The 26,809-nt window shown below is 43.1% G+C and overlaps 1 protein-coding gene across 1 annotated transcript in view; it reads right to left on the bottom strand.

The window, feature by feature from the left end:
• Positions 1-26,809, bottom strand: part of FAM178B (family with sequence similarity 178 member B) — a 260,763-nt gene that overhangs the window by 12,316 nt on the left and 221,638 nt on the right. Inside the window, exon 9 of the mRNA XM_032229885.1 lies at positions 666-743. Coding sequence (XP_032085776.1) covers positions 666-743 — 78 coding nt within the window. The remainder of the gene's footprint in view (positions 1-665; positions 744-26,809) is intronic.

The raw sequence follows: 26,809 nt of genomic DNA, 5'->3' as shown, positions 1-26,809 counted from the left end.
CCATACCCAGTTCCTTCAACCGTTCTTCATATGTTTTAGTCTCCAGTCCCCTAATCATCTTTGTTGCTCTTCTCTGCACTCTTTCTAGAGTCTCCACATCTTTTTTTACATCATGGCGACCAAAACTGAATGCAGGATTCCAAGTGGGGCCATACCAAGGCATTATAAAGTGATATTAACATTTCACATGATCTTGATTCTATCCCTCTGTTTATGCAGCCTAGAACTGTGTTGGCTTTTTTTTGGCCCACTGCTGGCTCCTATTTAAATGGTTGGCCACTAGAACCCCAAGATCCCTCTCACAGTTGCTACTGTTGAGCAAGGTACCACCTACCATTTTGTTGCATTTTGTTTTTCTTGCCTAAATGTAGAACCTTACTCTTTTCACCATTGAATTTCATTTTATTATATAGTACCCAATGTTCAAGTTTGTCAAGAGCCTTCTGTATCTTAAGCCTGTCTTCTGGAGTGTTGGCTATTCCTGCCAGCTTGGTGTCATCTGCAAATTTGATGAGTTCCTCATTTATTCCTTCATCCAAATCACTGATGAAGATGTTGAAGAGTACTGGGCCTAAAACAGAACCTTGGGGTACTCCACTGCATACTTCCCTCCATTTTCTGATGCTACTTTTCCTGCTGGTCCTGACCCCTGGTCCCCATCTTACCTGTTCTTTTGGAGATGCAGGCTTGGTTCCCACAACCACGTTGGCTAGTACCAGGAGGTTGTAGCAAAGGTAACAGGCCTGCAAGAGACAGAGAGAGAGAGAAAGAGATCAGTTAAACAGAGAGGTAGATGTTCCTGTAGACTTCGTGTCTCCTTCCCTTTTGGGGCAATCAGTGGTCCAAACCTCCCAACGATCCTCTAAGCTAAGGAGATGGAGCAAGTCCTCCATATCTCATTTCTGACATCCAACATCTTTGGTTCTACTCTTTCCAGCCATCCTTTGACCGCAGGAGGGAAAAATGGAATACCAGTTGGATGGCAACCATTTGGCCCACTTCTTCTGGATGGCATCCCATCAGTGTTCTGACCTAGGATTCCCAAGAGCATGAAGCAAAAAAAGACCCGGTTTTTGCACAAAAATGGAAAAATAAGGAGACTCCCTCGGAACAAGAAATAATAAATAAGATACTGACGTGTGCAGAAATGGACAGACTGACTCTAGAGCTAAAAGACGAGGGTGAGACGGAATATCACGAAATCTGGGACAAATGGTACCGATGGTTAGAAATGAGGGGAAAAGGCCGGGACAGAAAAACAAGTTAAGAATCGGAAACTATGGTATTAAGAATGTATGATAGGTAAGAATTGGATATGTATTTGTATAGTTAGTAATTATATAAAAGAAAGAATCAACTGACAGGTAATCTGACTGACTACATATACCTATGTAATGGATATAAAATGTAATTGTTGTAAGATCCAAACACCATATGGAAATGTTTATGCCAGAAATGTTGCACTGTGTCCAATATTTTTAATGTTTATCTAATAAATTTTTTTTAAGTTAAAAAAAAGATAAAAATGATGGAGGATCAGACATCACTGGACTACTCAATCCGAGTTTAGACTAATCCGATGAGCTGTGTGGGAGTCCATCTATTTGGAGAGCTTGAGGGTGAGGACAGCTCATCCAGAGTCCAAGATTTGGAGATGTGATTTGGCTGGCACCACTCAAGAATGACCCCGGGGGCAGAAAAGTCATGAAATTGACTAACATGGATTTCTCTCTCAGCTAAGCCCACCTCACTGGGTTGTTGTTGTGGCTGTGGGGAAAATAGGAAGTAGAAGCACGATGTACACCCTCTTGATTAAGCTGGGATGAAAAGCTAATACATCAGTAACAGATGCTGCCTAGCTTTTAATTGTTGAATTTATGCAAAACATATGTTTCTGAGAGCAAGGTCAAGATGTTCTCAAATCAGACTTCATGGACACAAACAGACAACTTTCTTGTCAGCAGCATAAAAGGGACCTGCCTTTGCAGTTATCCAACCTGGCCTCCCACCCAAAGCTTTCCTGGCACACCCACACCCACCCATCCAAGGCCTCGCCTGGCCTGACCTTGCTTAGCTTCCCAAATCTAGACAGGTTCAACTAAAGCTATGTTGCCCAAAAACAAGATAGATAAGGGGAAGCCTTGAATAGCATTCTGGCATGCATTTATTCTTTATTGAACAGGATTGGGAGGCTGCCCTGATTTCATGACTGCACACATTGTACATCTCTGCAGATAAATAACTTCATTCTGAAGAGAAAAAAATTCAAATAATAATTTAAAATCATAGAAAACGCTATGCAGATAAGAGAAGCGCCAAAACACTCTAGGCCCAAACACTGACTAACTGGTCTAGATGACAGGAAGTGTTTTCATGTGTGTTGCCTGAAACAGGCTAGAATCTTCTATATATACAAAAGCCAAGTACCACTCATCACGAAATCATCATGAAATCTCTAAAACCATAAAGCCTACAAACTTGAAATTTGGTATGTATGTTCCTTGTGGCTTCTAGGTGCTCACTAAGAAATGATTTTTCAAAATGACCATCAGATCATTAGCATTTCTTATACAGTAATGAACATGTTCTGATGCTAAGGAGTTCTACTCCCCCTCCCACCTGAAAATAACTCTGTTCCAACTGCCAGTTGCCTCACATTCCGTTACATCAGTTCAAACTGGCAGATATTCCACTCCTTCACTCAGGAGCCATCTGGGGCTCCTTACAGTACTAAACGTTGGTACCTCACCAAGATGTCTACGCCTTCCACCTATGGAACTGCTTCTGGACTCAAGGTGGTGGAAGCGATATTCCCTTATGTGTTTCAATCACCGACCACCACCGAGCCAACGGATTGTGAACCGGATTTCTCCTGCATAGCCTGATCACATACTTTCATCGGGAAGCATCCATTGGGCATCCAGCTAGTTCTAGATAATGTTCACAGCCTGGTAGTCCAAGGGATGTGTGGGCAAAGTTTGTGTTCCCCATCGACTTTCCTGCACACAAACTTTAACATCATCCGGAACCATTTCTCAAGAGACCAGTTTTTAATTTGAATCATCCCTACGCAGGTCAGTTTATGTTAGCTCAAATCCCCAAGAAGACTGTCCCAGATCCTAAGTGTTCAGTTCAGACATAAAGAAAGAAAATTTTTTTTCTCCAATGGAGTGGAACAAAAATTAACACTTGCTGTCAACAGCTTTATAGCCATTCACAAACTGGGTATTTCGAGGTTGGTGTTTCTCTTTCTTTTAAATATATACGTGTGTGTGTGTGTGTGTGTGTGTGTGTGTGTGTGTACACACCGGTATATGTATATCTATACATCAGAGTTGGTATTCAGCTGGTTCGGGCGAACCGGTAGCAGCGATTGCGAGCTCTATGGGGCCCTTTTTAGCCACGTTTTTGAGGCCGGCACATGTGTGGAATGTGCGTACTTGAGCAAAGTGTATGTGTGTAAGGCCGGATCCATACGTGGAAGGTGCACAATGCACATGCACAAAGCAAGCATGCATGTGATATAGCGGTTGTTAAAGTGAAACCCACAACTGCTATACAAGTATATGTATGTATATATGTATATATGTATGTTTCATTCTCTGGAAAATTTATATATAATTACACAACACACACACACACTTTTTACAGAGAATGAAATATCAGAGAGAGAAGAAGGAAGGAGAGAGAAAGGGAAGGAAGAGAAGGGAGGAAGGAGAAAGGGAAGAGAGAAAGAAGGAGACAGAAAGGGAAGGAATAGCAATAGCAGTTAGACTTATATACCGCTTCATAGGGCTTTCAGCCCTCTCTAAGCGGTTTACAGAGTCAGCATATCGCCCCCACAGTCTGGGTCCTCATTTCACCCACCTCGGAAGGATGGAAGGCTGAGTCAACCTTGAGCCAGTGAGATTAGAACCGCTGAAATGCAGATAACAGTCAGCTGAAGTGACCTGCAGTACTGCACCCTAACCACTGCGCCACCTCGGCTCCTCTAAGGAAGGAAGGAGAGGGAAAGGGAAGGGAGAGAGAAAGAAAGAAAGAAGAAAGGAAGGAGAGAAGGAAGGAAAAGAGAGAAAGAGACTGTGTTTCTAAATTTCAGCCACTTTAGGATATCAATTCCCAGAGTTCTCAGAGCCGGTCAATATTACCCAGTCAATATCATTTAATACAAGAAGTCTGGAGCACCTCAGTTAGTACAGTATAAATTTTTTCTTCAGTGGAAATTAGAGGGTGCAAATTAGAATGAGATGCCAAGAGAAAGTGGCTGGTTTAGGGCCACCCAGAGAGTTTCCTTGTTCCAAAACGAAGAGCCGTAGAACTAAATATATCGTTGGCTTATCTACTACGCTGGACACCATATATTGCTCAAGGTTCTTCTACCTGTTGTTTTCATATTTTTCAGTTAAAGGATTTTAATTATCCGGCTGGCAGGTGATTGTATGAGCTTCTTGGGAACAAGCTGGAACATCTATAGTCCTATTTTTTTAAAAAAATAAATAAATAAAAATCCGAGCAAAATCTTGGCTCATTAATTTAGAGCGCTTCCTGGCAAATGCTAGGTGGTGGTAGACACGAGTATTTAATAAAAATTTACCGAGGAGAGAAGGAGTAAATATTATACCTAATTGAGTATAAAACAACCGAATATTTCATAGGGGAGAAAATGGAACGATGCCCAGCAATGTAATTGGTGGGAAGGGGGGGAAATACGAGGCTATAAAATGGGGGAGAGAAGGGTGGGAGATGTTTTCTAAGTTTCACACCAGAACAAAGGTATTGCAATTGGATTAGTTCTACTGGGTCAAGAATCAGCTGGTTCTGGTATTCAGCTGGTTCTGACTGGTTCTAGCAAACCGGTAGCGGAAATTTTGAGTAGTTGGGAGAACCGGCAAATACCACCTCTGGCTGGCCCCACCCCATCTATTCTCTGCCTCCTGAGTCCCATCTGATCAGCTGGGCGTCTTTTGTTGTCCTGCACAGGAGAACGGAGCTGGAAAGCGGGATAGTGGGGTGGGGAGGGAATGGGGACTTTGCAGTATCCTTCCCCTGCCATGCCCACCAAGCCACGCCCACCAAGTCACACCACGCCCACCAAGAACCAGTAATAAAAATGTTTGAATCCCATCACTGGTCAGGATAATCTCTTGTTTTGGATGTCAGCAGAAGACTTGAAGAATTTGAAAGCACAGTGGACCTGTGAAAAAGCCTCAAAGAACCATCACTGGATGGGACCAACGGACAAGTTGGTACCTCAGCCTGACGGAAGCTAGGAAGCATGGAAATCATTTAGTAGACTGCACATGGATACAACATGACCAAGAGACCCTAGGAATAAATTGGGGTCTCCATTGGCTTCTGCTCATGGCAATTGTAGTGACACACAGACAACATCTATGTATTAACTGCCCTTTATGCCCTGATCTGAGCACATTTGAAGACTTCATGGAATAACACATTGCTGGTTTCTAGGTGAATTCTGTTCAATTTGTACATACCATTAGTCCTCAACTTTGTAACTGTTCATTTGGTGACCATTCACAGTTACAACGGCACTGAAAAAGTGACATGACCATTTTTCACACAATCGTTGCAGCACTCCCATGCTCATGTGATCAACCCCCCCTCCCCAAGTACCTTTGAGCCTTTTCTAGCTTTTTCCAGGCAAAAGCTGCCAGCCTGGGAAGATTCCTGTGAAATAGGCAGGGAACAATAAAGTAGTTTGAATTCTACACGTCAGAGCATGGTTATTCGCCTTTGCTGTAAAACACCCCATCCTGTGGTACTGACTGTCTCATATTCTTTGTCAAGGAGCCAGAAAAATCAGGAGATCCAGACAGTCCAAATAGAAGTACAGATTTATGGCAAGTTTAAGCTCTCAACAAGAATCTGAACAACTAGTGGCCAAGGGAAATGAGTGGAGATAAGAGGGAAAGGAATTCAAGGTGGGCTGGATTTTTAGATCTCTTGTGGGCGCGAAAGGACTCATGACTAATGACGTGTTTGACTCCTCCCTCGGGCTCAGCCAGTTTATCTCCTACACTCTTGTCAAGTAAGTGTGTGTGTGTGTGTGTGTGTAAAACCTGAGTCAGGTAGAAAAGGTTGCCAGATAGATTCATAGGTACGTGGTAGATATACAGACATAGCTTTTGAGTACTGTTAATATTGCCAATACTGTACTATATATTATAGTACAAAATTGGCGATATTGTACTGTTTTCATTATTCAGTGGACTTATTTTGGCTCTCGTCTGAATGTGTTACTGGAAGGCGTGAAGACGCTGATTGGGAACATCTTGCAAGCAGGTGTTCTAGCTGCATTGAGCTGAATAGCTCATGAAAATGGAATTGAGAGAAAAAAATTGAATTAATACTCCGAGGCCTTCTTTTGAAGACTGTAACCTTCTGAAATCTGAGAAGGGAGTTGTAGCTCCTGTTTTTTTTTTTTTAATGGACTGCTCCTCCCCGATTCTGGTTCGATTCCAGATCAAAACCGAAAGCCGATTTGGAAGAATAGGAATTCCCATTTTTAATAAGGTGTTTTAGAATAACCCAATCATGGGTCAGAAATACCCTGGGTAGGATAGCGGCAGTGAAAATGAACATTTTACCAAAATTTTTATTTCTTTTCCAAATGTTACCTATACTTAAAAAAGATGCGAACCTTTTAGAATGGCAGAAGGGTATCAACAAATTTGTGTGGGCAGGAAAGAAGCCGAGGGTAAAGATGAAAATAATGCAAGATGTACGTGAGAGAGGAGGATTGAAACTACTTAATTTAAAACTATATTATGATGCAGTGGCATTATCTGTAATTAGTGATTGGACTCATTTAACCAATGATAGAATATTGAATATTGAGGGACACGATCTGGTATTTGGTTGGCATGCTTACCTGTTATTCAACAAAAAATTGGATAAGAATTTTAAAAGTCATATTTTAAGAAATGCTTTATTGCGGGTTTGGAAGAAATACCAATATAAATTAAATGACAAGATACCTATGTGGGCAATTCCTAGACACGCAATTGAAAATATGAATACAGCACAAAAACAGGACAGAATTACTTACAGACAGCTTCTTACCTCGGAAAGGGGGGTATTACAATTAAAATCTTTAGAGGTATTAAAAGAGGAGAAGGTAGTTCAAACATGGTTCCAGTATGGGCAATTACAGGCTAGGTGGAAAATAGATCAAAAAATTGGTTTTATCCAAGTTGAAGATAATCTGTTTAAACAAATAAGAGATCAAAGCTTAATGCATATAAAGAGGATATATAATGTATTAATACAGATGGATTCGGAAACAGAATTAGTTAAAGATTGTATGATAAAATGGGCTCAAAATATTGAAGAACCAATAATGTTGGATACATGGGAAAGAATCTGGGTAAGAAATGTGAAATTTACACAAGCTCAAAATCTGAGAGAAAATTTTTACAAGATGTTCTATAGATGGCATTTAGATCCTAAAAAGTTGGCTTCTATGTATCCGAATGTACAGCCTAAATGTTGGAGGTGTGGCTCTCTCGATGCTACATATTATCATATATGGTGGACCTGCCAAAAGGTTAAGGCATTTTGGATAAAAATATGGTGGGTCATGCAAAATGTTTTTAAAAGAAGGATAAAGTTTATTCCTCAGTTATTTTTACTAGGTATATGTACTGACTTTACAGTGGTAGAGACTAATTTGATTCTGCACCTGATAACTGCAGCAAGACTGTTGGTGGCGCAATATTGGAAGAAGGAAGACTTGCCTACAATCCAAGAATGGACATTGAAAGTAACAAACTTAGCCGAGATGGCTAAAATATCGGCATATCTCAAAGATCATTCAAATGAGATATATAAACGAGACTGGAAAAAATGGATTGACTATATACAAAATAAATACGGGACTAAGAAATTCCAGTTAGCCTATGCTTAAGATCAGAAATGATTTAAACTGTTAAAAGTTAGTTCAGTAAGAAGAAGCTAAGGTCAATCTAGAATGTCATTAATTTCTTTATTTCTTTTTTCTCAATAGATTTTAGACTGTGTTAGTTAAAAATCCATACCGTGTACGGGTTCTGGGAAGTCGGGGGGGGGGGGAAGGAGGAGGGGGGGTGGAGGGGTGGAGGGGTGGAGGGAGGGAGGGGCACACGCAAAAAAAAAATTGTACTTCAATATCTTAATGATTGACAAATGATGACATATTTGTGTGTTTTTTTTTAAAGAAAAATAAAAAAGTTCTGTTTCAGAAACCAGAAATTCAAGAAGGTTCATGATATAATATGCAATCATATTATAAGCAACTGTGTCCTCTTCGCTGATGACATAAAACTATTCAACACCATGACAATGTCGTTGTCCTACAACGTGACCTTCACTATGTGTCAGAATGGTCAAACAATTGACAACTCCAAATCTTAACCAACAAATGCTCTGTCTTACACAGTGGCAACAAAAATCAGAACATCACATACAAGCTGGGCAGATACGACCTCATAGATGACCCTCACTCTGTCAAGGACCTTGGAGTACATCTCAAATGATCTAAGCCCCAGAACCCACTGTAACTACATTGCCAAAAAGGCATTAAGAGTTGTTAACCTAATTTTGCGAAGCTTCTTCTCCGGTAACATTGTACTGCTAACTAGGGCATACAAAACCTTTGCCAGCCAATTTTCGAATACAGCTCATCTGCCTGGAATCCACACTGTATATCGGACATTAATACAATTGAGCGAGTCCAGAGGTATTTCACGAGAGGAGTCCTCCACTCCTCTGCTCACAATAGAATCCTTTATACCACCAGGCTCAAAATTTTGGGCTTGGACAACTTGGAACTATGCCGCCTACGGTCTGACCTAAGCATAGTACACAAAATTGTTTGCTACAACATCCTACCTGTCAATGACTCCTTCAGCTTCAATCTCAATAACACATGGGCAAACAATCAATACAAACTCAAGGTAAACCGCTCCAAACTCAATTGCAGAAAATACGACTTCAGCCACAGAGTGGTCAGTGCCTGAAATGCTCTACCCGACTCCGTTGTTACATCCTCAAAACCCCATAACTTTAACCTTAAACTGTCTAGCGTGGACCTCACCTCTTTCCTAAGGTCCGTAAAGGGGATATGCATAAGGGCGCCAGCATACCTACCATCCCTGCCCTACTGTTCCCATTTATTTATACCCATTGTGTCCATGTCCATTTTCATACTTATCTACATGTTTGACAAACTAACTAACTAACAAATAAACGAATGAACCAGTGGTGGGATTCAAATAATTTAACAACCGGTTCTCTGCCCTAATGACCAGCTGGGTAGGTGTGCCTCTGTGGTCATGTGACCGCGTGGGCGTGGGCAACTCAACGTCACTCAGGTCGATGGGCGCTTTGCCTTAGCTGTTACAATGTAATAAGGGTTAACCAGAGAGACAGTTTCTGTAAGCAGGGCAATAAAGATTAGGCTAGAAACAACACCAGAATGTTTCCTTCCTGCCTTCCTTACAGGATTAGCCATGTAAAGTGGAAAAAAACAAAATGAGATTTCTTCCAACAACCGGTTCTCTGAACTGCTTGGAAAGTTAACAACCGGTTCCCCTGAATAGGTGTGAGCTGGCTGAATCCCACCACTGGAACTGACTGGAACTGACTGGAACTGACTGGACTGGACCGACCGACCGACCGACCGACCGACCGACTAACTACTTAATTACCAAGGTAGGTAGGAACACTATATTGCAGAAACTTCCCAAATGCAAAATCATTCCCGCCCACCCCCCACTATCTCCAATTCTGGGTAGAAATTTGCAGAGCAGAGAAAGGAGGTTGGCATTTATAATCCTTTCATATGTGTGTTTGCCAGGTATGTAAAATATCCTGACATTAAACCATTTATTCCCTTTCTAATTTATGCAGACCTGGGGAAGGGGAGATAGCCTTTCCGGAAGGCTGCGTGTGGCTGGGAGGGGTGGGCCCTACTTGGTAATTAAAAGAAAGGTCTTCCTTCATTCCCCGCTTTCCAGGTTGGTCTAATGAGGTTCCAAATTCATCAGCCTCGGTTCGGGGAGGCGCAAATCAATTTCGATGTCCTTTCACGATGCAGGTGAAGGCGACCCTGCCTGAACCGCTTTGCTCAAAGTGGGTTTTGATGTAGTGTCCAATCTTTACAGTAAATCTGATCCATTTTATCAGCGCCTCGGCCTCGAGGGATTCCCGTCAGCTAGTGAGACAAGTGCTTATTAATCAGCCAACCCTTCACTTCCCCTCTTCCTAATGGCTGTAACAACTGAACGTCTGAGGTAAATTTCACAAATTTGAAGCAGTGAATGAGATACGCGGGGTGGTGTTTAAAGGCCGAGGGATTTCCACTTGAAAGGTAAACCATTTTTTTTGAGGAATGCATTTTCTTGGCCAGGATCCTATCTCAACTGACCTTAACGTTAAAGGGTGGGCAACTATGGCAATTTTATGACATGTGGACTTCAACTCCCAGAATTGCTGATCCCTTTTGTTCAGGGTGGAGTCAGGGCAGTTGAATGGAACTGAGTGTTTGCTGGCCGAATGCCCTACCTGATGCCTCCATGGAGTTTGCAGCAGATATTTTCTCCTTGCACCCTGATAGAGAAACATTGGCTGCTGGCTAGGATTGAACTCTCAACCTTCAGAGTAGGTGAGAATCTTCATCTCTAGGCCACTGCGCCGCTTGTGTGTGTGCAACACAAATAATAATATAATGATATAAACTCTGTTTTCTCAGCTTTTTTTTTTTTTTTGCCTAGCTAGTGTTCTGACCGAGGCTTCCCAAGAGCAGGAAGCAAACTCCTGGTCCCAGCAAAAAACCCTTTTATTAATTTGCTGTGAATTCTGCTCATTCACATCCAGCAAAGTCTTTCAAGGGAGGATTTACAGTCATAGACCTTATCTGGCTTGGAGAGCTGCCAGGCCAATATCTGCAAAACTTGGCAAGGAGCCTTGGAGAGTCTCGAGCCAATTAAGCGAACTAATGGTTTCCTGCAAACTCCACTCCCCTGTTGCTCCTCTTTTATTTCCTCCTGGAGGGGCCATTCATCATCCACCTGTGGCCTTACTCCCAAGTCGATCCCTGTTCTTTAGCTGTTCCCTTCGCCTGGCAACTCTGCACATGCGCACACTGGTAACAGACTCCAGCTGTTCGTCTGCCTCACTGATGTCTGACTCCAAAGGCAGCTGATAACTGGCATGTGGCCCTGGCCCCCTCTCTGCCTCCGACACAGAGCCCTCGTCTGAGCCTCAACCTTCTCACTGCCTGAATCGGCTGCCAGCTCTTCTGGCGGGCCACGACACTAGGATCTCGTTAAAGAAAAAGCATCTCAGAATTATATCTTTTGTCCTGTATGGCTTCCATATTGAGCATCTATTCCCCACTGTGAACTTCTGAACTGGAAGTTTGCTTTGTGCTTTCAGAATCAAAACAAAAACTTAGAAGTGTTTGCTTCTAAGGTGTCCTCCAAACTTTCAGGTTGACAAAGGTGAGTGCAGGCGAGGATTAGCTGTCCCAGGTAGAGAAGCTGGCGCGGCCAAAGCTATGGGGGAATCAGGCAGACTATTACTCATAATATGTGCCAGGAAGAAGGAAGAACCAAGAGTGAACAATGGGGAGAGTGAATGAGAAAACAACCACGGAACCATCCAAAGTTCACCAAAGGTAGGGCAACCTTGGCTCAGCCCAGCCCAACCTCCTTCCTTGGCATCTCTTAAGCTCCCTGTTGCATAAATGGGGAACTAGTCCATTTTTCTGCTGCACTTCCTGATTTGGTTGAGTTGATGCCAATCCAATTTTTGCTACGCCTTCAGGGTCTAAGCTACGTCAGGATCCCTCTTGCTCTTACAATACAATACAATACAATACAATAGCAGAGTTGGAAGGGACCTTGGAGGTCTTCTAGTCCAACCCCCTGTCTAGGCAGGAAACCCTATACCGTTTCAGACAAATGGCTATCCAACATCATCTTAAAGACTTTCAGTGTTGGGGCATTCATAACTTCCGGAGGCAAGCTGTTCCACTGATTAATTACTCCAGCTGTCAGGAAATTTCTCCTCAGTTCTAAGTTGCTTCTCTCCTTGATGAGTTTCCACCCATTGCTTCTTGTCCTGCCCTCAGGTGCCTTGGAGAATAGTTTGACTCCCTCTTCTTTGTGGCAGACCCTGAGATATTGGAACACTGCTATCATATCTCCCCTAGTCCTTCTTTTCATTAAATTAGACATACCCAATTCTTACAACTGTTCTTCATATGTTTTAGTCTCCAGTCCCCTAATCATCTTTGTTGCTCTTCTCTGCACTCTTTCCAGAGTCTCCACATCTTTTCCACATCGTGGCGACCAAAACTGAATGCAGTATTTCAAGGGTGGCCTTACCAAGGCCTTATAAAGTGGTATTAACACTTCACGTGATCTTGATTCTTAGCGCTGAATAATTCAGGAACCAAAAGGGAAGCAGTGAAAAGGGTTTTCTAAGAAATTAGGATTAGGGATTGCAAGACGGTTGTCAGCCCGTTGAAGTAGGCCAGATCAGGAAACAAGATGCCCCAAGGACTACTGGAACTCTACTTTAAAGGCCACAGAGCTGGCAAAAGAGTCAGACAGTGAGGAGGTTAGGGAGGAACATAGACCAATCATGGAGGCTGGGGAAGGCTTGGACGAGGGCTCTGTGTCAGAGGCAGAGGTGGGGCCAGGGCCGTCTGGCAGTGCTCAGCTGCCTTTGGAACTAGACAGCAGTGAGGCAGAGGAACAGCTGGAGCCTGTTCCCAGTATGCCCATGCGCAAAGCTGCCAGGATAAAAGAACAGCTAAGAAATCAGGGTAGACTTGGGGGTAAAGTCACAGGTGGACGGTGAATGGCCCCTCCTATAGGAAATAAAAGAGGAGCAAAGGGGGAGTGGGCTTTTGCAGGAAACAATTCATTTGTTTCAGGAGTGTGAAGATCTGTCCGTGAATCTCAGAGACTCTGTGCCAAGTCTTTCCTTGCACAACACTGCATTTTGACAATATTTACATGGCAGTTTTCAAAAGCTAGGTAAGGTCTGTGGTCATAACTTCACCTTTGAAAGACTTTTTGCCAGCCTTTGCTTGAATGGGAATGAGAAGAATTCACATTCATTTAATAAAAGGGGTTTTGTCCAGACCAGGAATCTGCCTCATGCTTTTGGGGGGAGCCTTGGTAGAACAGCACTGTAAGAGTTTTGAGAACATGACTAAGCTTCCTTCTTATTCCAGGTGTCTCCAAACTCGAAACACTTTTGAAAATTGTTTATAAACTTTAACACTCTTGAAAACGTTCTCATGGAGGAAGGGAGACAGAATGAAACAGAAGTAGCCTCTAGGTCAAGGGGTCTCCCAACTTGGCGACCTTTAAGGCTTGTGGACTTCAATTCCCAGATTTCCCAGCGTGGCTGGCTGTAGAATTCTGGGAGTTGAAGTCCACAAGTTCAGTTGGTCAAGTTGGTCAAAGTTGCCAAGTTTGGAAATCCCTGCCTTATACCTAAGAGAATCAAAGTGGAGCAATATTGAGTTTCTTTCTTACCCCATCTTTCTTCACAAGGCTAAGTGAATGTTTTGCTATCTGTGCATTTTTTTCCCCATTCAGGATTAGTTTTCTCCTCCTTGACAACAAATATCTTAAAATTGAGGGTTAGGGAGAGAAATGATTCTCTGTTTTCCATCCAGTGAAATGGCAACATAGCGGCTCCTTCCCTGGGTATATATATATATATTCACTGGAAACATCTGCCACATGTTTCTCCTTCAAAATATCCAAAACATGTTTGTTTTTTTAAAAAAAATTCATTGAAATGCTTCAGCAGCTTTTACGTCCCCCGGGGACAGCTGTGCCAATTGCTGCACACAATTTAATACATTGCAAACCACAGTTAAGAATTGGTGCGGGTGTGATTGTGGAAAGGGACTGCCGTAGGAGTTAACGCCTTCAGTTTCCAAGTGCATGTTTTGACAATTCTTTACTGACTCGGCTGGAAAACACCCCACTGTGTTGCGGGCCAGTTAAAGGATTATGGAAGCATCCTGACCTCATTTCCTGGTGCAAGGCTCAAAGCTCCTGCACATCATTTTGCAAACTGAGGGTGTGTGTGTGTGTGTGTAAACCAGGGGTAAAATTCAGCAGGCTCTGGAGAACTGATAGAGGAAATTTTGAGTAGTTCAGAGATCGGCAAATAACACCTCTGGCTGGCCCCAGAGTGGCGAGGGAATGGGGATTTTGCAGTATCCTTCCCCTGGATTGGGGAGGGAATGGGGATTTTGCAGTATCATTTCCCTGGAGTAGGGAGGGAATGGGGATTTTGCAGTATCCTTCCCCTGGAGTGAGGTGGGAATGGGGATTTTGCAGTATCCTTCCCCAAGCCATGCCCACAGAACCGGCAATAAAAAAATTGAATTTCACGACTGCTGTAAACCATAACATGAACATGCCTCTCTGAGAGTCAAGTTTCACCTCCAAAGATCTCTGTACACAGATGCAAACCAGTGGTGGGTTTAAATTTTTTTTACTACTGGTTCTTTGGGCATGTTTTGAGGGCATGGCTGGGGAAGGATACTGTAAAATCCCCATTCCCTCCCCCCCCCACTAACCTGCTTTCCAGCTCCGTTATCCTGTGCAGGGCAACAAAAGATTAGCTGGGAGGCAGCGGGGGCGGGGCCAGCCTATTTGTCGGTTCTCTCAACTACTCAAAATTTCCGCTACTGGAAATTCTCCAGAACTGGCTGAATACTACCTCTGATGCAAATATCTTAATGCAAGCCCACATGCAAAGACTTTAAATATGAGCCAGCAGTGTGCAGTGGAAACCCAAAAAGCTAATACAATCCCTGGTTGTATAAACAGGCATAAAATCAAAATCACGTGAAGTAGAGGAGAGCTGATGTTGCGACGGCCCGATGTGCGATCTTGGTGCTTCGAGATGGCAGTCAAATTTCTGCCGCTGGACGGTCCATTTGGACCTAAACCGTCCTGCAGAGACTGTGATTGAGAAGGGCATCTCCTGCTGATCTCAGGGACACCGCAAAGTCCCTGAAAGATCCAGGAAAAGCCCCTTTTTTCCAGCAAGAGAAACACAGCTAACGAAGCTGCTGAAGTTAGGACAGCTCCGGAATGGGAAGAAAGCAGAAAGAGAAAAGGTGTCGAATTGGTGAGGAAATTTTATTATTAGAGGAAGAGACTACCCAAGAAAAAAAATGTAAGTTGTTAAGATTGAAGACAGAAGACAGAAGACTGTAGGCGGCGAGATTGATCTGCATTGAACTTAGTGTGTTATCCAGTTTCTATTTTTTTTCCACAGATGGAACTTTTGCAGGGGCTCCCTATTTTTTAAACTGAATGGATTAATTCTTTCTTCTTCTTCTTTTTACATTTGCTTATACCTATGGATTAAAATTCTCCTTTTTTTATAATGCTTGATTTGATTGATTGGATTGTTTTTGATCTCCATTTAAGGGTTTTTCTTTCTTTCTTAAGCTTGGAATATAAGGAAGATAATAAGAAGGATTATAAAGAGGGTTGTAACAACAGGAGGAAAAGCAGTTACACTGCCACTTAGAGGCTGGAGGCTGGATACATTGTTTTTTCTTCTTTCTCTTTGATCACTTGAGATTCAAGGTTCTTTCAGTTTGTTTACTGACAGTGATAGTAGGAAGAGCACAAGTTGTTTATACAGGTGCCTTTTGGAAGTTCTATCACTAGCTATTGGAGGAAGACAACATTTTGACTTGAAAGATAATAAATGAACCTGTTTGAAGTTTATTAAAATATCCTTAAACCCTATAGTGGCAGTATCTGCAAAATTGAAAGAAAGGCCCAGCAGGAAAAAGAAGCTGTAACATTGCAAATGATTATGTTTCAAATTCAAAATCTATTAGTTGTGACAGAGAGAATTGAAAATAGATTGGAGAATATGGAATACAAAACAGAAAAATCTGATGGAGAAACTGAGGATGTTTACCAAATGAATAAAGTGGAGTACAGAGTTCAAAAGATGGAAGAAAAAAATGAGCAAAGAGATAAGAAAACTGTGGATACTGACAACAAAGTGAGTGTGGTTGGTAATGGCAAGAGCGGAATATGGAAAGGGGAGATGGATGGAGTGGAACTCTACCCCAGACTTCAAAGCACAGAAGAAGAAAAGAGAGAAAAATTGACGGAGATAAGGAGAGAAATCTTGACAGAAGCACTAGTGATAACAAAAGATAAGCGGATGGAAATAACAGATATTGGGTTTCTAGCTTTTATGAGATACGAAAGGAATAACATGTTGCCAAGAGAAGTTTAAACAAGATTTATTAAGAAAGTAACTAGAACATTAATTCTACAAATGGCAAAAGATATAAGACAGTACTATTACTGGAAAGATACAGGTTGATGCAATGAAAATATATAATAAAAATTAAGCTAAATTTAGTTTACTAGTAGTATGTATAAAATGAAGCGACAATAGCTATAGTTAAATAATGATTAATAATAACAATACATATAGATATATTAGTTTGATAATATGAAATTTTATATAAACAACAATGGAGATTATGAGAGGAGGTTTTAAAGTTTTATCGAGAATATGTTGTAAAGATATATTGTGATTGGATGATCTTAGGATAATTTAATGGAATGTTATCATATAATCCTATTCTAGATTTTGAAATATATAAAAGGATGTAAAAACAATTATAGTCAAATTAAGTTTAAGATATAATAATTGTGATATACATGAATATAGGTGAATTTAAAATATGTGATTTGATATGAAAAGCAGGTGGTGACTATGGAAGAGATGCATGGAAATACTGTAACCAACTGACACACTTTCTATAATTTGAAATGGAAGATGTTTTTTTTCATTTTTATTTTTATGTTGGTTTATCCTTGTTCAAAAACAAATAAAAATTGTTTTAAAAAAATCACGTGAAGTATTTTGTATTTTTTAATAAAACCTTAATAAGAGCACATCTGGAATACAGAATCCAGTTTTGGTCACCACATTACAAACAAGATGTTGAGATTTTGGAAGAAGTGCAGAGGAGAGCAACTGAGAAGATCAAAGGCCTGGAGACTAAAACATATGACAAATGGCTACAGGTTTTGGGTCTGGCTAGTCTAAAGAAAAGAAGAATTAGGGGATGACATGATAGCAGGATTCCAGTATTTGAGGAACTGCTACAAAGAAGAGGGGGTCAATTTATTTTTCAGAGCACTGGAGGGTAGGACAAGAAACAATGGTTGGAAACTAACTAAAGAGAGAAGCAACCTGAAATTAAGGAGAAACTTCCAAACAGTGAGGACAACTAACCAGTGGAACAGCTTGCCTCCAGAAATCATGGGCGCTTCATCACTGGACGTTTTTAAGAAGAGACTGGACAGCCATTTGTCAAATTGCAAAAGGCCTCCTGCTTGACAGGGAGTTTGGACTAGACTCCAAGGTCCCTTCCAGCTCTATTCTCATTAATTGACCTGGGATGGGGAACTGGGTCCAACTGCACGAAGGACTAGCATCTGTCCAGGAAGATGTTGAATATATAGATCTTGGCGGACCAAAAGAACAAGGGAGATGGGCGCTTTGGGAAAAAAAACTAGTACAAACAAAACTCAGCTGCTTCCTAACCCTAAAATAAATACACAGAGGCCCCAATCAGAAAACACACAAATCAGAAAGCCTCGGAAGCAAAAACACAGGCTTCCTTTTCTCATGCCCTCTTTCTTGCCTCCACAACTGGAAAAGAGAGCAGGTCGGAAAGCGCCAGGCCAGGATGGGCACGTTCTCAGATGCTACCGTCCGGGGCGAAGGGACTTTGTCTCCTGGACTCAGCCCAAGAGAAAGGCACGCAGTCAGAGACAGAAGGCAGGCAGACAGACAGAAGCTCATCCCATCAGGAGGCCCTAGACTAAGTAGGAAGAAGCATCAGGGGGAGGAAAAGATGCTATCAGGGATTCCCAGGCATGTTAAGAAGGGTGCCTGTACATGTGGGTGCATGTATGGGTGTCGATTACAGAGAAGAGATGGTGGAAAAAGGTTTCCTCGTTTTATTTTTCCAGGCCTGCAAACATCCCGGAGCAGTTTCGAAAAGCTTTCGACCTCAGACGGGCTTTTAAAAACATAAACTCAGCTGAGTGGAAGCGGCCTCCCAAGGCTGGGAGATTGGAAGATGCGAACGTTGCTTGTGGGTAAAGCTTCTGAGAGGGAAGTCAATAATTAAAAGGATGCTATGGAGAGCAAAGTTGATATCGGGCTGAAATCAAACGCGAGCAGGCAGCCGCCTCTTATCGCCCTCTCGCTTGGAAATGGGATGCTATTGTCCTTTGAGATAAAACAGCCGAGCCGTTTTTTTTAATTAAAAATAATTATTCCCCTCGTTTAGAAACCTGATGGAAAACCAGGCTGCAGGTAAAGAGCTGAGATGCTGCACCAAGCCATTAATTTCGAACCACCCCACCAAATGTATTGACGGCACAACTAAGGCAGGAGTTGGGTTGGGTGGCGGCTTGCAGTTGAATGCGTGGTGGGAAAGTCCGTGTATTATACAAATGAGGGCCACACATGTCGAACAGGGGTGGAATTCACTTACTTTCCCTAAAGATAAAGGTTCCCCTCGCACATATGTGCTAGTCATTCCCTACTCTAGGAGGCGGTGCTCATCTCCATTTCAAAGCCAAAGAGCCAGCACTGTCCAAAGACATCTCCGTGATCATGTGGCTGGCATGAATAAATACCAAAGGCACATGGAACGCTGTTACCTTCCCACCAAAGGTGGTGCCTATTTTTCTACTTGCATTTTTTACATGCTTTCAAACTGCTAGGTTGGCAGAAGCTGGGACAAATAACAGGAGCTCACTCCATTATGTGGCGCTAGGGATTCAAACTGCCGACCTTTCTGACTGACAAGCTCAGCGACTGAACCACTGAGTCACCGTGTCCCTTCTACTTTCCCTACCAGTTCGCAAATGTGAGCACACACGCTGTCAATGCAGGTGCTTGGCCTTCCATGCATGTACTTTGATTACATGCGCGACACATACTCATGCACATGGCTTCAAAACGTGCCTAAATAAGATGGCCTAGAGCTGGGGTGCCATGATTTCCACTATTGGTTCGGCTAAACCGGTCCGAAATGACTGAACACCACCTCTGATGTCAAGTCATAAAGCAAGTTATGTGTGCAGGCATGTACCCAGAAGCTGGTTTTCTTGACCTGGGACTTACACGTCGAGAGAACTCAGGCCATGCGTCCAAGGAAAGATCCTTGGTGGGATGGAAAGGGATATTGTTTGATCCAAAGTTCTCCATGTAAGCAGAGCACTTTCCACCATCGCTGGATGGGGTCATCCCCGTACAAGAACTGAACGTAGAGGTAGCCCTAGACTTAGGATCACAATTCAGCCCAATATTTCTGTTGCTAAGAGAGACATTTGTTAAGCGAGTTTTGCAGCCTTTTTATGGCCTTTGTTTTCTGCAGTGGCTACGTGAATTTCCTGCAGTTTTTAAGTTGATAACACGGTTGTTAAGTGAATCTGAGTTTCCCCGATAGCAATAGCAATAGCCCTTAGAGTTAGATAACACTTCACAGTGCTTTACAGCCCTCTCTAAGCAGTTTACAAAGTCAGCCTCTTGCCCCCAACAATCTGGATTGTCACTTTACCCATCTCGGAAGGATGGATGGTTGAGTCAACTTTGAGTCAGTCAGGATTGAACTGCTGTCAGTGGGCAGAGGGAAGGAAGGAAGGAAGGAAGGAAGGAAGGAAGGAAGGAAGGAAGGAAGGAAGGAAGGAAGGAAGGAAGGAAGGAAGGTTGGTTGGTTACCCATCTCGGAAGGATGGAAGGTTGAGTTAACCTTGAGCCAGACAAAATCGAACTGCTGGCAGTCAGCAGTGAATTGCCTGCAATCCTGCATTCTAACCACTGGGAGGGAAGGAGGGAGGGAAGGAATAGCAATAGCACTTAGACTTATATACCACTTTACAGTGCTTTACAGCCCTCTCTAAGCACTTTATAGAGTCAGCATATTGTCCCCCAATAATCTGGGTCCTCATTTAACCACCTCGGAAGGATGGAAGGCTGAGTCAACTTGAACCTGGTGAGATTCGAACTGCCAAACTGCAGTCAGGCCAGTGGGGATTTTTTTTTTTTTACTACTGGTCCTGTGGGCGTGGGCATAGCAGGGGAAGGATACTGCAAAATCTCCATTCCCTCCCCACTCTGGGGCCAGTCAGAAGTGGCATTTGCCAGTTCTCCAAACTACTCAAAATTTCCGCTGCCAGTTCTCCAGAACCTGTCAGAACCTGCTGAATTTCACCCGAGTCAGCCGGCAGTCAGGAGAAGTAGTACTGCACTCTAACCACTGTGCCACTGTGGCTCTAATGGTCATAAGTCGCTTTTTTTTAGGGCTCTTGTTATTTCAAACAGTCACTAAACGGATGGTTGTAAGTCAAGGACTACTAGTAATCAGCAAAGGTGGATGTGGCTTGGTGGGCATGGTATGGCTTGGTGGGCGGGGCAGGGGAAGGATACTGCAAAATCCCCTGGGATTCGGGAGGCAGAGAATAGAGGGGGCGGGGCTAGCCAGAGGTGGTATTTGCCGGCTTTCTGAACTACTCAAAATTTCCGCTACCGGTTCTCCAGAACAGGTCAGAACCTGCTAAATACCACCTCTGCTCCCAGCATCCCAGGAAGGGTGACATCCCAGGGTTGCTTTATTGCCTTATTGCCAAGATATGGGCATTTGTGATTTGGGATGTGGCTGGTAGCAGAGGAGGGAAGCTGTTAGGTAACACAACTCTGATCTTTCGCTGCAATTAAAAGAGCAGCTTGACGGAGGAACCAATTACGGGTCTCGGAGAAGAGGCAGCCTGCCTTCAATGTATGAGTTTAAGTGGGGGCTGGAGAGCCCCCTGTGAGGGAGGCTTTAATCTGGCTTCCTCTACTGAGTAGAGAAATGGGACTCCGTGGCCTTTTGCAACCCTAGAATTCTAATTTCTATCTGAGTTACGTTCATACATATCATTATTTCAGCAAAGAGTGGGTTGTCATTCATCTTGAAACCTGGAGCGTTCTTATGAGGGAAATAAACGAAATAAAATTAGACCAGTCTTTTTCAACCCGGCCGATTTTATGAGGTATAGATTTCAATTCCAGAATTCCACTCATAGCCAGGGAGGAAATTCTGGGAGTTAAAAATCCGCCCACATCTTAAAGGTTGAGAAATGCTGGGCTAAAAACCTCTCTTTGGTTTCAAAATGTAGGACTTTGGTTCAAAGTTGTTGACGGAACCAGGGTGGTGGGCAGAGATGGTATTCAGCCGGTTCGACTGAACTGGTAGCGGGAACCGTGGATAGGCCTGCCCACCCGCCCAGATCTATGCTGTCCTATTTAGGCTGGGCACATGTGTGGAAGGGAGCTCTCAAAACGAGCATGTGTGTGCATGGCAAACCGGTGATAACAAAACGTGAAACCCACCATTGGTGCCATACCATCAAAGCAGGGGTGGGTTGCTGATGGTTTTACTACTGGTTCGCAACCCATGCACAACTGGCATGTGCGCTGTTCAATGTAAATTGTTTTTCGCGTCTGCATAGAACAATTTACAGTGAACTGCACACATGCAGTCACTAAAAACCAAAATGGTGGCAGCACAGCGGCGGTAAGGGAGGCGGTTCAGGGGTGTGGCAGGCCTAGTTCGCCGCTGGTTCTGTGAACCAAGCCAGAATTCCACTACCTGAACCGGGCCGAACTGGGAGCAATCCACCTCTGCATCAAAGTCCCACACCCCTTATTTGTGTTGCGACATGTGTTAAAAAATCAGGAGCAGAGCTTTGCTCGCATGGGTGTGGCTGCCATCTTGATTTGTTTTTGACTCCCCACCCCATCCCCTCCTTGCAAATATCCACAGAGCAAAGTCTCTTTTCCAATTCCTCTTGTGTTTGGATAATTTGCAATATGAAAAACTGAATGGTCTTCACTGCCCCATTTCTATCCTTCCCTATAGCCAATGTTATCTCACCAATGTACAACTGGGAGAGTAGTTTGCTCTTGAGCTACCCCATACTGCTACTACATTCCACCCTCCAATCCCTCCAAAACAATTTCAAGCCAATCTACGGTCATTTTCATGGATGCTAACTTCACAAGCTTAAGGACAAAGGGGAAAAATGTCCCATTTTGACCTGCCTCAAGTCTTCCAGACTAAAAAAAATACTCATCACCCCACTGCTTGTTCAAACACACCACCTACGTCTTTAGTTTGCACAATAGGTTGTGGTCTGGTTCTCTCCAAAAAGATCTCAGTCGGTCCTATTAGAGCAGTGTTTCTCAACGTTGGCAACTTGAAGATGTCCGGACTTCAACTCCCAGAATTCCCCAGCCAGCGAATGCGTTGAAGTTGAAGTCCGAGTTGAAGTCCGGACATCTTCAAGTTGCCAAGGTTGAGAAACACTGTATTAGAGGGTGCTGCAAAGCCATCAAGCCACCCTTCCTCTTGAAGGATCCGTCAGCCCTGGAAGCCGAAAACCGGCAGAGAACCATATTCTGCAAATGGAGAAAAATAATCTGCTGTCCCAAATCTTCACCTTCACACATGTACTCAGACCAGGCTCGTAGTAGGTTTTACTATAACATAGCTCCACTGAGAGTATACCAATTTGACTCTTGAAGATGGATATACTGTGGGGGATCACAAGGATGTAATGTTGAACCCAGAGCAATACAAATGCTATCTGGAGATGCTATCTGGACAATCAGTTCTAGGCTGCAGAAACAGAGGGATAGGAGCAAGATCACGTGAAGTGTTAATACCACTTTATAATGCCTTGGTAAGGCCACACTTGGAATATTCAGTTTTGGTCGCCACGATGTAGAAAAGATGTGGAGACTCTGGAAAGGCTGCAGTGAAGAGCAACAAAGATGATTAGGGGACTGGAGGCTAAAACATATGAAGAACAGTTTCAGGAACTGGGTATGTCTAGTCTGATGAAAAGAAGGACTAGGGGAGACATGAGAGCAGTGTTCCAATATCTCAGGGGTTGCCACAAAGAAGAGGGAGTCAAACTATTCTCCAAAGCACCTGAGGGTAGAACAAGAAGCAATGGGTGGAAACTAATCAAGGAGAGAAGCAACTTAGAACTGAGGAGAAATTTCCTGGCAGTGAGAACAATTAACCAGTGGAACAGAAGTTGCCTCCAGAAGTTGTGAATGCCCGAACACTGGAAGTCTTTAAGAAGATGTTGGATAGCCATTTGTCTGAAATGGTATAGGGTTTCCTGCCTAGGCAGGGGGTTGGACTAGAAGACTTACAAGTTCCCTCCCAACTCTGCTATTGCTCTGTATTGCTCTGTTTTTCTATCATAAATATTATTTGTGAGTCGGGGGGAGGGGGAGAAGGTATCCTTTATAGTAGCAAGGGCGTTTTGGCCAAATAACTGAAAACACAGTTGCAAAAAAAAAAGTGAAAACATCTGCCTATATTGTCATGACACACTGACAAATCAACCAACCCACATTCACTTGACATGAATCCTGCCTGTCTGACTAACTAATGCTTCAGTGTGTCATGCAACTGCCCCTCACTCATGGAGTATCGTATTTTTAAGAGTATAAAACGCTCTGAAGTATAAGACACACCTAGCTTTTGGGGAGAAAAACAAGGGGGGGAAATCTGCTTCTGCCTCCCAGCAATTTGCCTCCTTGCAGCAAACAGTATTGACGATATACATTGTTTGTGGTGTTACATTTCAGACTATACTTTTACAAATGCTGTTAAAATTGAAGTGGCTTTCTGGAAGCAAACGTTATTTTTGCTATTTAAAAGATAAAAAAGCATTGGGCCTCTTCAGATCAAGCATTTATTTTAAAAAGCTTCTTTATTTTGTTGAGTTGTCTAGAACAATAATAAAGCCGCCTTTAAAAAATAAATCCAATCATTTGAATATTCTATAGGCATTTATAGTTATTGACTTACCTTTTTGCAGCAAACATTCTGTTTCAGTTTAGCCTGATTTGCAGAAGAAAATAAAAATCTGCCTTTGCCTCTCAGCAATTTGCCTCCTTGCAGCAAACAGCCCATTTCACTTTCAGTTTCAGCAGGGGCCTCCCGATGGTCAGCTGTTTCAGGCTCCAGCGATTGCTATAGCCTATAATTGCTGCCTCCGCAAGCCCCATTTTCCTGTTTGCTGCAAGGAGGTAAATTGCTGGGAGGCAAAGGCCAAAGAGTGGGGGCTAGTTGGTTGGTGGGGCTACATTTGGTGTATAAGACACACCCAAATTTTCACCCTCTTTTTTTTGGGGGGGGGGGAAGATTCATCTTCTACTCCAAAAATACAGCAATACAAAACAAATCCATAAATCAATTGATCAATCAATTAATAAGGAAAGAAAGAAGGGAAGGAGGAAAGAAGGAAGAGAGGAAAGGAAGGACGATTGGTGGGAGGGAGGGAGGGAGAGAGGAAGGAAGGATTATACATTTGGTGTATGACACACTCAAATTTTCACCCTCTTTTAGGGGGAAAAAGTGCATCTTATGCTCTGAAAAATACGCTAATTACTTAGGCTGCAGTAAACCAGAGGACAGTTAGAGGACAGCAAAGGGATACAGAACATTCTCTTTACTGCCATCTAATGGTTCCTTGGCATTTTGCAGCCCCAGGTAAGATAGCTATCAGTGAAGGCCACTTTGGCGTGCCTTGCTTGAGCTGGGCACTGGTTCTTGTTAAAGCAATAAACTCCATTATTTGATTACGGTGCTGCTATTTTAAATTAATTACCCGGAGTTTTTTAACCAGGCACATTTCATTACATTTTACTGATTGGTTTCTGCAGGTTACCAGAAAGGGCAAATGAAAAGGAGAAATAGCTGGAGGGCTCACTTTTGCTAATTCAGCAATCAAAAGTAATGAAAGAAGAAGAGCTACGGAAAAAGCTCAAAGAAATTCTATCTTTACAGAATAGATTTCCCTCTTCGATCCATCCTGTTCAATCTAAACATCCAACCAACAAAGGCTTGGCCTCTTGGTAGCTTAGCATGTTGTGTCAATCCAGCCAGTCAGTGGTGGAATTCAAATAATTAACAACCGGTTCTCTGCCCTCTTGACCGGCTGAGTAGCTGCGTCGGGTGATCATGGCCAACTTGACATCACTCACATCAAGGGTTACCTCTCCTCGCCAAGCCTCTCCTTGCCATGCCAGCCATGCCTCACTCCTCCCCTCCCAGCCACTCCTTGGCACGCCCAACTACTGGCCCTTGCACCCAGCTGGGTGAGCAGTCAGGTAGCGAGGTGAGGAGTGGATATGAGGAGAAGGCAAGGTGGGGCCAGGCATGGGGAGGCTATTCAGCTGGTTCACCAAACTGCAGAAAAAGTTAGCTACTGGTTCTATCAAACCTGTGTGAACCGGCTGAATCCCATCACTGCAGTAAGTAGAGCTTATAAACACTGATTTAGCAGGTTGGGTAAATGCAGCCATTTCACTAATCCATCATGGTTTAAAACAACTAACAGCAAATAACAAATGCTGAGCTGTGGGGCACATGACCCACTCTCCCAACACAATTTTTTGCAGTTTTTTTATGACCCTGTAATCCCTTGCATGGGGGGTGGGGAGTCAGGACAATTGAATGGAGATGAGTGTTTACTGGCCGGATGCCCTTCCTGTTGCCAATGCGGAGTTTGCAGCATCTGTGTGTCCAACACAATACCCAGTAATAAATCATTGGCACTTTATAATAAACCACAACAGGAGAGTTCAAAAAACGGTCAAGATGATGTTTGAGAAAATGCGACTGAAGTTCCGTACAAATCAAAAATAGACAGAACTTCAAATGCACCCATTGTGGGTGAGAGAGAGAAAGAGAGGGAGAGAAATAAAGAAAAAGAGAGATGAGAGAGAGGGAAATGACAGAGAGGGAGAGAGAGAGAGTGACAAAAAGAAAAAGAGAGTGAGAGATGAGAGAGAGACACAAAGAATGAGATGAGAGTGAGATGAGAGAGAGCGAGAAAGAAAGAGAGAGGGAGAGAGAGACAGAGATGAGAGAAAGATGAAAGAGAGAGAGAGGGGGAGATGAGAGAGACAGAAAGAGAGACAGATAGATGAGAGGGGGGAGATGAGAGAGATTTAATTATTTTTCTGCTAAGCAAATAACTCAACCTCCCTCCTTCTCTCTAGTTACTCATCTTTCTCTAGTATCCCAGATTATGTTGCTTTTAAAGAAGCACATTGCACATCTTCTGCCTCAATCTGGAGACAACTGAAGAAATGCATCGTGCAATTATAATTAATTAGGCATCTAATGTAAGGGATGTGGTGGCTCAATGGCTAAGATGCTGAGTTTGTCGATCAGAAAAGTGGGCAGTTTGGCGGTTCGAATCCCTAGTGCCGCATAACGGAGTGAGCTCCCATGACTTGTCCCAGCTTCTGCCAACCTAGCGGTTCGAAAGCACGTCAAAATGCAAGTCGAAAAATAGGAACCACCTTTGGTGGGAAGGTAACAGCATTCCATGCACCTTCGGGCATTTAGTCATACTGGCCACACGGAGATATCTTCGGACAGCACTGGCTCTTCGGCTTTGAAATGGAGATAAGCATCGCCGCCTAGAGACAGGAACGATTAGCATGCATGTGCGAGGGGAACCTTTACCTTTTAGGCATCTAAACTTATCAGGAAAAGAATGAAGGATTGCATTTAAGCTACTACCTAGCCTGTGAAATTCAACTTCGGAATGTTGTTCACTTTATTCCTGGTTTTGTAGAAGAGAGAGGAAAATGCTAAATAAATATGCATCTCCCCACACCCGCCTTC

The sequence above is a fragment of the Thamnophis elegans genome, chromosome 13 (genome assembly GCF_009769535.1).
Source record: "Thamnophis elegans isolate rThaEle1 chromosome 13, rThaEle1.pri, whole genome shotgun sequence".
NCBI classification, from domain to species: domain Eukaryota; kingdom Metazoa; phylum Chordata; class Lepidosauria; order Squamata; family Colubridae; genus Thamnophis; species Thamnophis elegans.
Note: the sequence above shows the minus strand (reverse complement) of the source record. Positions and strands in the feature narration are given on the sequence as shown.